The 12825-nt window shown below is 36.8% G+C and overlaps 1 protein-coding gene across 2 annotated transcripts in view; it reads right to left on the minus strand.

Annotated features, from left to right (window-relative positions):
- The window catches only part of PCSK5 (proprotein convertase subtilisin/kexin type 5), a 229708-nt gene that overhangs the window by 148737 nt on the left and 68146 nt on the right, over window positions 1–12825 (minus strand). For both annotated transcript variants that reach the window (XM_066181295.1, XM_066181296.1), the window contains exon 4: window positions 240–383. In XM_066181295.1, the coding sequence (XP_066037392.1) occupies window positions 240–383 (144 nt within the window). The remainder of the gene's footprint in view (window positions 1–239; window positions 384–12825) is intronic.

Raw genomic sequence — 12825 nt, forward strand, 5'->3', positions numbered from 1 at the left:
GAAACACAGTCTTAACTAAAATAACTATAACTAAAATACATATTATCAAAAAACTGAAAACTAAAAATTAAATACATATTATCAAACACTGTTTTTCTTCCTCCCATAATGTTAACATTTGAGGAAACACTTGCAAGATTCTTCCTCCTTCCCTTCCCTCTTTCTCCATATTTCTAGAAGAAGCAATTTACTTTTGAGTAATAACAAAACAGGAAATCTGGATTCTTGTGGACACTCACATAATTCTGCATCAAGTCTGGGTGGTTTCTTTCAATGCCGTCATCCAGGATGGTGACCACAACATTCTTTCCAGTGTAACCTCTCTTCCAAGCACCTACTATATTCATATCTGATTGGCAATGGTGGGTGTTGTCACTGCAGTGCTGGGGAGAGAAGGGGAGATAAAGATGTTGTATATTGGAGATTACTGAACAGTGAAGGATTGAGATACTATCGTACTTATATTAACACTACTATTCAAAATCTCACATGAACATATTGATTTGAATAGGAACTATACAACATCAACACCTTTACTTAGACAGAAAACAAATTTAAAAGAAATTTTTTTTTGTATAAAAAGTGCTAGTCCTGCTTATTTCTTTCTGATTACTCTTCATGCTTAGCAATACAAAAGGGAAGCATTCAGCTGTACTGAATTTGAAATATTTGAATTTTTTTTCCAAAAAACTAAAGCATATGTGGATGAAAGTAGACAAATGCCTGTACTGAAATGGTCCTGGGGAAAAAAAAAAACAAAAACAAAACAAACCAAAACAAAAACAAAGACACCTTGCTTTTTAGAGCTTACATGCTGTGTACAAATTCTTGACAGAATGTTTGGAAACTAATCAAAATTCATTTTTATCTACAAAAGAAGGCTTTTGGCAGGTTTTGTGCAGTATCAGCAGGAGAGGAGCTGCTGTTAAAAACCTGTAATGAAAACACCATCCTGAAAAATTTGCATCTTAGGGGGTTGGATGAATTGTAGATATTGTTGATTGACAGCAGCCTGGGGTCCAGCTTTCAGAACAACCAAGTCCAGCATGATGGGGAAAGTAAGTTTAGCATACATTAAAGCCTCTTCCTAGACACAAGTGCACCCAGTTCATGTGAAGAAATCTGATTTACCATGGCAATGAGACATGACCCTCAGGTATTTGTAATACCCCATTACCCACTCTCTAATCCACATGCACAGCCCTCCCCTGTGAAATTAGTTCAATGAGCCTCTCTCATCAGTACTACTTTCCTGCAGCTCTGCCAGGCTCAGGCAAAAACAGAAAAAAGAGGGGGTACAGGAAAGGGTAAAAGCAAAGGGTAGGAGGAAGAAAAAAGAAATTAAAGAAGAAATTTGCATCATAACAACAGTGGCTGTAGAGCATGCTCCATCTCAGTCCCTGACCCACCACCTCATAACCCCACTGCAGCCTCATGCCTTGTCACTCTACAATTCATAAGCAGTAAATAGGTTTGGAGAGCTGTACTCCACCTTGACTTAGCACCCTCCAATCAGCACACTGAAGAACCATCAGTAATCCTATGTGCAAACTGACTTCTATTAAATCATAATTTTCCTCCTCCTCCTTTTTCTCTGGTTTACCACCCAAATCAGATTTAAGAGTGTTCATTTGTTATTATAGAGCAAGGTTATATTATTATACATAATATAAAGTCTCTCTCAGGGTCTTTCCATTGTGCCCACAAATATCTGTCTCTCTTTGTCTATCCATCCCCACACAAAGGACTTCAGGGACCAGTTCCAAGGAATGTGTAGCTTTTGTTCTCTGTATTGCTTAGAAATGCTCATGCTGCTGGCTTTATGAAATTAATTACAGTGTAAACTTGCTGTCTGAATATAATGGTTGTACACACGAGAATTTCTATTCTACAACAAGATGGATAAACAAATTTAATGCTTCCAGGTATGTTTGTATTTTTCAAAATGTTACTAAATTAAGTATAAGAAAACACCTGCAAAAGTTTTTAATATCCTCCACATTTTCTGATGTGAAGACAAAGAGACAGGAAGGTGGAACCACCAGCATTTAGCCAGAGGGTAAACCCAAGAGTGAGCTACAAGAAGCAATCAGGATTCCTGGCTCTGGCCTCCAGTCATATTTACTGGACCATTAAACTGTGCCTTTATCCTCATTTCTGAAATGCCAAATTACCTTCAGCTGCCTTGCTTAATGTCTTGTCCTCTCTTCCTAGGGGATGAGCTTGTTATTTTACTTTCATGCCAGCCAAACCACACAGGCTGAGCAAGCATATAGGTATTTTAATCCCCATTCCTTTACAAGCTCTTTGGATCTTTGCCAGAAGGTCACCAGTATTTCTCTTAATGAGTCCATTGCCCTCACTTGCCTTACTTGAATATTTGCTTTTGTGGTGGTAACTGAAGGGGCCTTTGCTACGTGTGTGGAGACAACCATGAAAGACATCTCTTGCCTTACTGTGTGCTCTGCTGATTCTCTCAAGAGACACATGAGGTCAAATTGATTCAAGCAGTTGTAGCTGTGGGCCCACTTGTAACTGTAGTACACAGCATATGTTAACATACAGATACAAAACTTAAAAGCAGCAAAGAAGCATCCAAATGGGAGTAGTTCAACAGCAGATGAAGGGTTCAGTTATTATCATTACAATAAAAAACAACTTCTCATGTCCTATTTAGAAGAGCATCTGTTTTTTTCACCTCTACTCTCTACTCTTTTTTCTTCTATTCAATTATTCATTTACAATTTATTTAATCTCTGCCCTGCTTCTAGCCTTATTTTTCTGTTCCAGTACTATCTTTTACCACTGAAACCACAGTTTTGTTTAATTCAACATCTGATCTAAGACTCCTATATTTTAATCACAAATTAGAGTTTCATATTTGTGTCTGATTTTCTCCAAACCAGAACGGGCATTTTCCTCTTGAAGCAGCTTGATTTGTCTTAAATCAAGAACACTTTAAATATTGGAGTGCAATTTCTCTCCAAGTACTATCTTTTATGGTATATGGTCTAGATATGCCACTCCACATACAACACCTAATATGCCAGCAATTACTTAGCTTCATTTGTACTCTTTCCTGTGCCCTTGAACTGATTTTGGCTGGGACAGAGTTAATTCTCTTCACAGTGGCTAGTATGGGGCTGTTTAGGATTTGTGATGAACACAGTTTGGATAAAACAAGGATGTTTTTGTTATTGCTTAGATGTGCTTACCAGAGCCAAAGCTTTTTTTTCTCTTCACATCACTCCCTTAGTGAGGAGACTGGGGGTGGACAAGAACTTGGGAGGGGACACAGCTAGGACACAGATGACCTCAACTGACCAGATCAGAAGATGCCATGCTCAGAACTTAGAGCTGGGGATGGGGAGAAGGAAGGGGAAAACGTTCCAAGTGATGGCATTTGTCTTCCCAAGGCATTTTTATCCAATTGAGCCCTGCTTCCTGGAGATGGTTCAACACCTGGGAAATGGTGAATGAATTCCTGTTTTGTTTTGCTAGCGTGTGCAGCTTTAGCTTTCTCTACTAAATTGTTTTTATCTCAATGCATACGTTTTCTTGCTTTTACCCTTCTGATTCTCTCCCTGATCCCACTGCTGGAGTGAGTAAGCAGCTATGAGGTGCTTAGCTGCTGGATTGGGTTAAAATTCCTCTTTCCTTCAGAAAACATTTCCTGTAAGGAAATTTCCTGGGTTCCAATCTAAAATTTTTTTTTAACCACCTGCTCCTTTTCTACCACCAATCCAAATTACATTGTCAGGTTGTTAGCAGAGGACTGGTTTTAATTAATTTGGACAAACTTATTCAATTTACAGTGTTACCCAAAAAAAAAAAAAAAAACTATTAAACACCTGTCACGATATTAAAAGATAGGTGATCCAGAGTGACTGAATTTTTTATCAATTAACAAATACTGATTTTATGGTTTATTTTCAATCTATTTCCCATATTCTTTCTTGTTTGAAATTTTACTTGAATTAGAATTTAATTTGTTAGAATAAAAACAACTTTTGCCATGATCATGTACAAACAGTGATTGGAAGCTTTTATTAGATCTGTCAATCTTCAAACTGTTGTTTTCTGAATTTTAAAGGAAACAGTATAAACCAGACTATTCTACTGTATTTTCTGCCTCTTAAAACAGATAAGGTAATTCAGAAATTTCCTTCATTGGTACTATGACTAGACAACTGCATTAAATCAGCACTACTTCAACACACATTGCTTTCTTCCATAGCCTGGAGAATACCACCAAAAGGAATAAACAAACTCTTACCTACTTATTTAGACTAATTTTACTGAGATTTTAAAAGGACATTCAAAGCATGAATGGCTTTGAATTTCTTTGGACTGTTTAATTTAAAAATGTTGATACAACCCATGGTATTTAATATAAACCATGTACAAGGTGGAAAAACTTCTGAAGTACTTACAGAAGAAGGAGGGCTATTGTATGAGAAATTTCAAATATTGAACTTTTCCCATACTTGAAATTCAACACTTGCAAGCATAAAAAGACAAAATATATACTATTCCAGATATATCTTTGATATCTTTGGACAGATATTTTGGAAGCCTGCCTTTTCACAATTAAAAACCAGACATAACATTAGAAAGATTTTGTGCAGTTGACATGTTGCAGTTAGTATCAGACACGGGCATGGATTCTTATGGTTATTTTGTGAAATGTCTCTAAAAACTACCTTATGATCATTATCATTATCTTAATGTGCTTGCTGCACTAATTTTTGTTGTTGGAGTCTAGGTATATCCAGTTAGGGATCAGGAACAAAACTGAACAGTTAAACTGAAATATCAAGAACATATCAATAATCAAAACATCTTGGAATTAGAGAGATTGAAATCAAATTATAAGAACAATAACTTTAAAATTCTGTTCTGTCTTGCTTAGCAATCAATGCGTATTAGTCAAAAAAAACAGAGTAGAAACAGAAGTTTCTAATTCTGTGACATGCAGTTTCTCAGAAATGGCATATTGTGCCCTCTATAAGTCTTCATTACTTCATTGCACTGGTTTCTTGTAGTTTTTGAGTTACAAGGAGTTCTTTGGCAAGATCTAGTCCTTATCTACGGGGATATAGAGAAACACAACATGATAATCAGAATGACACAATTCTGAATATCAATTGTATTGTGACTTTGACAAGTCCTGGATCTCATTTAATGTTAGAGTACCTACAGCTTACCTTACACAGGAAAGCTGTGAAATACTAGACTCCAGTCACGGATTAGAAAAGATAGACTGAATATTGAGAAGAACAACAGCAGCAAAAACAACAAAGTCTGGTTTCTGTAGAGTAATAGTGAAATGGTCCTTGGCATAAACAGAAACAGAAGTACTACAGTCATGTTCTCTGCATCAGAGGGTTTTGTCAGCTACTAACCTGCAAGTGTGGAGAGGACAGAAGTTGCACAAGATCACTCGTAGAGAAAGGACAGTCAAGGACCTATGGCTTGACCTTGATCAACACAAGCAGAGAGAAAGTGGCACACAGGGCTGATTCTGACATTCTGTGGAGTTAAAGAAGTGACTATCTCCCTCTTCTGTGAAGGGAATGTAATGTGGGGCATTTGGCACACCTAGTTTGGTCTAGGCAAATGCACAGGCAGCAAAGGCAATAAACTTTTTAATAGAGGAGACATCCTAATGCTACATTCAGCTTTCGGAGGTACAGGTTTGTGCAGTGATTTAAGCTAAAACTTGCCAATTATTCTCTTTTCCAGCAAAACAAGGAGAAATAATGTATTTTTTTGTTACGCTTTTCTAGTCATCTAATTTTAAAGGAGAACGAAAGAAGCAAGCAAGGTAGTAATCAAGAGAGCTGAAAAGCGAGGGTACTTATTAAAATGGGCATAAAACAATGTGACCTACTGAAATGATTTTTTAGCTTCTCCATAGTAAGCACTTGAAAACTACATTTTCTAAACAGACTATTAAAATAATGTTTCCTTTTAAAAGTATTCCTCACTTTTTAAAATTATTCTAACACAAAGATGATCAATGAAGAATTTTTAGGAGGAATACTTGCAGATCTTTTTCTTTTTTTCTCAGGCATAATCTGATACTTTGGGCATGATAAACAGCATTTGCTAACTGTATACAGAAAATATTTCCTTATGAGTTACATCTTTAAATAATTTCTGATTGTTACTGCACACTGTATTTTTAAGATCTAGCAGGAGCAGGCAGAAAATATAGAGTCTGATTAATCTCAAATACAAGATTATTTTGCATGAAGTATTCTCCAACTTCTGGAGTCATGCTTTGCTGAATTGCTACTTTTTTAAAATCTGTACCCGTATCAAGAGAAATATTTTCAGACTGCATCAGATTAAATATTTTATTCAAATTTATTTCTTGTGCAGCTTCAGAGGGTTTAGTTAATTTACTTTAGAGATGAATTTGGATCTTAAGCTTCACTGATTCATTAACAAAGAATACACTTAGAGGCCAATAAAACAATCACAGACATCCATTATTTTTTGCCACTTTAAGCAATGAAGAAGAACATTAGAAAACCAATATGAAAGGGCTTCTTATGTTCATAAGAGTATCTGATAACTATAGAGAGAAACAAATAATTTACAAACCTACATATTTTCGCAGTGAAAAATAAGGCATTCATAAATTATTTTTTTGGCTGTGATGAAACTGCTATTTTTAACAAAAATAGAATAATTCATAATATGTTAAATTTGTGTTCAAGACAAGTCCATCACTTTTTCATCATTTGCACTTTTGAAAATCAATACTTGTGTTTTTTTCTGTAAACTATATGATGGAAGCCCTTTATGCTCATTTCACACAGGCTGATGACAGGACACCCTTTTCAGGAGTGGGAAGCTCCCCTGATTCTAGATCTTTAGACAGCAAAGTTTCTCTCCCAGCTGCCACTGCCTCTAACATCACCTCCTCTTACATGTGTGGGAGAATAGACTGTGAGAAGTAAAGAATGGGGCTGCAGTAGGCTGAGCGCCATCCCTAATGGGGTGCAGCTATGTAAGACAGGTGAACAGTATCAAAGGAAAAAGAAGTATGGTATGTTGATGTGTATTGACCAATCACAAAAGGGTAAAAGAGTACACAGGTGTTATCCATAAGGGAAAAGGGTATAAAAGGTTGTACTGGGGAATAATAAAGTGTTGATGCTTGAAACTATTCATGGTGTCAGTCATAAGTTCTCTGCCATACATGGGCCATAACCTGTGTCTCCAACAGGACATCTGCCTCTAGTCCTGTTTCTTTCCCATGCGGTTAGCAACAGGAGAGATTCCCTCAAGGCCAAGAAAGAAAAGTAGCTAAAAGTGCCTCACAGTTATTGCACATGTTCTGCCACCTCCACTAAGAGGCAAATATGAAAAGTTTCATTTATAAACTTTCTAAAACCATTGTGAAAGGTTCACTACAATATTATAATAATATTAATTATTAATAACAACTACAGCAACATCAACCATGATAATAAATGGCATATTAGACCTGGTGCATCTTGTATATCCTTGCATCACTGCTCATGTGTCAGACATGTACTGAAAGGTATGTGTCAATGTATGGACTCTCCCTGGGAAGCACTGGGAGAAATGTAAGAACAGCATGCAGAACATTTTGGGCAGAGAGAGAGAAAAAGAACCAAAACAATTTCCTGTGGTTACTGCCAAAAAATACCAGAAGGAAAGAAGCTTGCACTGAAATGTACGTCTGTATGTGGCCATATTCTCTCAAAATCACTGTACAATGACTTACTGTTGCTGCTACTATTGATACCATCAATACCATATAAATAGCCTACTTAGCATGAAAAGGCTAGGAAAAAGATCAAAAGTTAATGCATTTTTCCTTGACCAAAGATCTGTGTACTAGAAAAAAGTATGGAACTTCTTTTACTAATTAGACATGTGAGAAGAACAGCCTCAGCAGTGTACCGTTTCAGGGATTCAGTATTCACAAAGGACGAATGACTCCTCAGAGAGACAATGGTTTCCATTTTACCATTTTATATGGCCTTTGGCTCATTTTTTCATTTGACCTCTTCTAAATCACAAAAAAAAAAGAAAGAAAAATATGGCAGTTTTACAGGAAGTCCAAAGGTGGAGGTTTTTTATGCATCAGTTCATGCAACTGCAGTTGTCTAGTAAGATCAAATTTCTCCCTCTCTCTCTCAAGCTAGACCTGACATTTTCATTATTTCTAAGAAAACAAATGAAGAGAGAGATGGTAAACATTGCTTTAAAATGGTTTCCATAAGTTTTTAAGGAGTCTTGCCACACTATTAAAGACAGACTCTACACATTTACTTTTTAAGCTGTTTTCAAGTCAGACCATTACTTCTACATCCATTTGTTAAGGAGCATGGAAGAGGAAGGTGGTTTTATTTAGATTTTGAGTAAACATATGTTACAGAATTGAAATAACTGCATGGAAAGAAGGCTCTGAGCAGATGGCTTCAATTAAGCACTAAACTTCCAAGAGACTGATTGATGAGTGGGAGGAGCCTGGGGCTTAGACAAATCCACTTCCTTCTCTTTCCCCTCTTTTTTTCATTTTATAGTGAAAATGGGAAGAGTGATGCTTAAGAAGAATATAGTATTTGGGGATGCTGGGGATGGGCAGGGAACTGATATAGGATGGACCAGGAAACTTTTTTTTTAAGTGTTACGAACTTGCAGGAATAAGAGAACTTGCAAGGAAAAAATATGAAGAGATGTTGACTCTAAATGCTTGTATGCAACTTTTAAGGACTCTTTCACTGCTGCAGTCCTTTTTTTCTCTATTTTATATTGCCTCTAACCCATGATGCAATACCCTGCTGACAAATGGTATTAATGGCTGGATTAACAGCCCAAAGTCCTGGAGGGAGACGAAAGAGGGACAGAGGGACAATGAGAGAGAGGGATGTGAGGCAACAGGATGTGTCCAGGAGGCTGAGGGAAAGACACATGTCCTACTCTTTCCCAAATAACAAAAGTGGGCAGGAAATACAGGGGACTTTCAGGCCAGAATACGAAGAGAACCCCATATTCTTATACTAGTAATGGAGAATGCATGTGGTGTTTCTCAGGCTGAAACTGTCTCGCAGTGCATTCAGTCCAGGAGTAAACATCTATGCTACTTGATACCTAGCAGCCTTTTCCCTAAGAACCATAAAAGCCATCAGGTTATTGTAGCCATAGTCCATTATTTGTGTATCAGTGGAGATTATAACTTGCCAGAGGACAAACTTTAGAATCATGAAACTACTCTCAGAACACAAGTACAGAAATCACTTCATACTCTCCTTAGACAGCATTATAAACTGTCTCATCTAACAGTGGAAATGCATGCTGTGGAAATTCATAAATAGTAGTGATGAAAACCAAGACGAATGGCTGCTGTTTTAGCTTGCCTACACTGAAGTAAGTGCTGTAGGCATCAATAGGCTTTTCACCATTTGAGTGAGTTAGGGCTGATGAATGCAAGGCCCACTTTGTAGTATAAGTGAATCCTGGGAAGATAAGGCTGAACCATTAGAGGGGGTGGATAGTTATATTTTGCAGTTGAGATCATCTGGCATAAATGAAAGAACCAGCCCAGAGAAGCTAGGGAGGTCTGGGAAGGAAAAGGAAAGATTACTCGAGAACATCAACAAAAACCCAACAAAGAAACACCAAAAAGTTTTGCATAAGATGAAGAAGTATCACACAATTACTCTTGTTATTGTCTCAAGAAATTCAGCTCAGACAAGCAAATTTTGAAGTTCCTCTGCAATGCTGAAAAAGGTTAGTCCAGAGATTTATGACACAGCTCTGCAAGAAAGTCTGTGCAAAATAGACAATGAATGTAAAAATGTCAAAATTGCAAAGGTCTTACAGGAAATCTCAGCAGAGTGTCAGGATTCAAGCTATCTCAGAAAATACAAGTATTGGAGAAAGGTTCTGGAGAAGTCCAGTGTACTTGAAAACACTTTTTTTATGAAGAACTGGACACAGACTGATGTCTATTGAGCTTTAAGCTTTCAAATCCTGACTTCAGCACTAAAGACACACAGATTCCATTGATTTCACTAGTGCTATGAAGGAACTCCTCACAGCTGCAAAAAAAGTAATTGAATATATGGAACGAATCTGAGAACACAGTTTTGAAATTAATACTATAGGAATGTATCCCTCCAGACAGAATATACAACTTCATGTAAGCACCTTTTATGCACATCAATTGTAATTTGTCTAACAACAAATGGAAGAAAATCACATTCATGACTACTGGCTTATACTGTGCACAAGGCAGTCTTTGCAACAAAATTATATCAATTCATGATAACTGTTTCAGAATTTGCAGATATCTTTACAAACCCAGAGAGTCTGCTGAGAAAACACTCAAGGAAAGAATTAAAGAAAGCTATGATCAGAGCATCGTCAGAAGGAAAGAATATATACAATCAGAAGTAAACTAAAGGTATGAGTTTAATTTTATGATTGCTGAAAATTCCCATGTGTACTGCTTTTTCTGGTACTACAGCTACAAAATACTCTTTGTACTTCTTATGACATTCTCTGCATTCTCCCTTGTCATTCATACCATCATTATCTTCTATGATTCCTGTCAGTTAGCTTTCTTATCTCAGCTTACTCTAGTTTCAAATCTGAGCTGTAAATGGATCATCTTTTCCCTCTTTATTTTGTCTCTCCCACAGAGTCTGCTGTTTAAGTGCAAATACGATTTTAAAATGAACGCACAAAAATATGTTACAAAGTTAGAAAGGCTCTTCCAAGTAAAAGGGGGGATTATCAGAGAAATATAATGTACCTCTAGTAAACAACATTTTTCCATGTCCTATCATGAAAACAACCATGCTACAAAAATGGTTTGGGTTCCTTAAAAACTGTAGTGAGATCTTCATTAGAGACATGGTATAAATCTGTAAGTATGGATTATATCCACTCCTAAGAAATCTAGCAGAAGACTGGTCATATCAGTTTGTACTTTGAATCCATTATGATTCCTTAATATAAAGTTTGTTTAAGGAAACATTACTTAGCATGTGCAATTATTAAGCCTCAAATCCTAAGGGGCTCCACTGCTTTCTTGTAGTTCAGGAAAGTTGAAACTGTGTTCTTATACAGCACACTCTCAAATGTGATGACAGAAAAATAAGTGAAGTGGAAAGTATAGACAGCAACAGAGACAGTGATCTGGATCACATATGAAGGTGAACCTATTTAAGCGGTGTGTTTGTAATATAGTTTTATATAAAATCATACAAAAAATTATGCCTATAGAATTAAGAGTGCAAGACATAAAACATGAATCTACAGAAACCCAGCAATAGTTAAAAGGATTTAATATCTAAGGTAGACTGTCACCTACAGCTTCAAAAAGTCGCTCTATGAATCTACATATTATTCTTTGTAAGCAGTGGGGTAGCAAAAAGTGGGTTAAGACACTCTTCTTAATGACAGCAATGATGCTATTTCTGGAATGATACAGGCATGTTCCTAGTATTGAAGTTTTACAGAGTATGTTACATACTGGAGAATGAACACTGACTTGTTGCTTGTTTTCTTGCTGCTTCTTGTCTGAAATAAGTGGTGTAAACACAATTTACAGTGATTCTTAACAAGCTTAAAGAGCCTGTTTTATCTGAGAGACAGGACTTCACTGCAAGATGCAAATAACTCAACACGATTATATTTTTGAAGGGAGAATATTTAGTTAATCTAGTAAAGAATGGCCTAACAAGATAAGTACACACCAAGATAAACATGCAACTAAAAGATGTAAGACCTTTAATCATCAGCAATGCTCAATCAAACCAAAGGAGAATTAACCAAAGGAGTTCAGACCCTGATGCTGATTTCTGTGAGACTAATGTAAGGAGCTCCACTGAAGCCTCAGTAAGAAGTATGATACGGGACAACTAACCTGTTTTCCTGCTATTTAACTATCTTCAAATAATTTGAGAGGAGGCTTCAGTTTATGCAGTTGGGTGCTGGCTTAAATAAACGCATATCATTAATAACTCCACTCTAAATACACACAGAAACATTAATTTCTATCACTTAATCTCAATTAAATATGCTAAGCAAAAATGTCAAAACTCAGCTAGATTATTTTGAAGGTCATCTAGTCAAACTGTTCTGCAATGAGCAGTAATTTATTCACCATGTCTTTGGAAAGGCAGCAGGCCACTCAAACCTGTTGGTTCACAGATGAGCAGCTGAAGATCTAAGCACAGAATTGACATGAGACATTCAAATGAGCTGATGTTTTGTATTTTTCCCCTTTTGACATCTTGCAGGTATAAGGGCTACAGCTATGAGATATGCCATGAGATGTGTGGCTAAGGTCACTATGGCCTGCTGATTGAGTGATGGGTTATCAGGTGGAGAACAACTCCGAATGCTGCCATCAGCCAGGTGGAAGAGAGACTGATGCCAAGTCATCAGTTCCACCTTTCTACTCCACCTTTGCACAAGACCCATAGTCTGTAATTTCTGAGCTACTCTCAATATCTCATTTACATACAAAGTGGCTGCCTATTACCACCATCTATGATGTAAATTACAGAATATTTGACTAGTCTCACCTTCACTACTCCCAAAAGTATAAACTGGCATCTGAAATCCTCTAGGGCAGAGGATGAGAATATAACCAACTTTGCAGACAAGTAAAAGGGCTTGCTCATCTCCCAAAAGAAGAGGCACCTCTTTGGGTGAGTTTTGCACCTCCAACTGAGTTGGAATATACTCAGGAATACCCATACATAGTACTGCATACATAGTACTGCATACATAGTACATGTACAAAGTACACTTACATTTCGCAGA

This window comes from Chamaea fasciata, unplaced genomic scaffold, assembly GCF_029207755.1.
Source record: "Chamaea fasciata isolate MVZ Bird 193981 ecotype frontalis unplaced genomic scaffold, bChaFas1.0.hap1 SCAF_4, whole genome shotgun sequence".
In the NCBI taxonomy this organism is placed as follows: domain Eukaryota; kingdom Metazoa; phylum Chordata; class Aves; order Passeriformes; family Sylviidae; genus Chamaea; species Chamaea fasciata.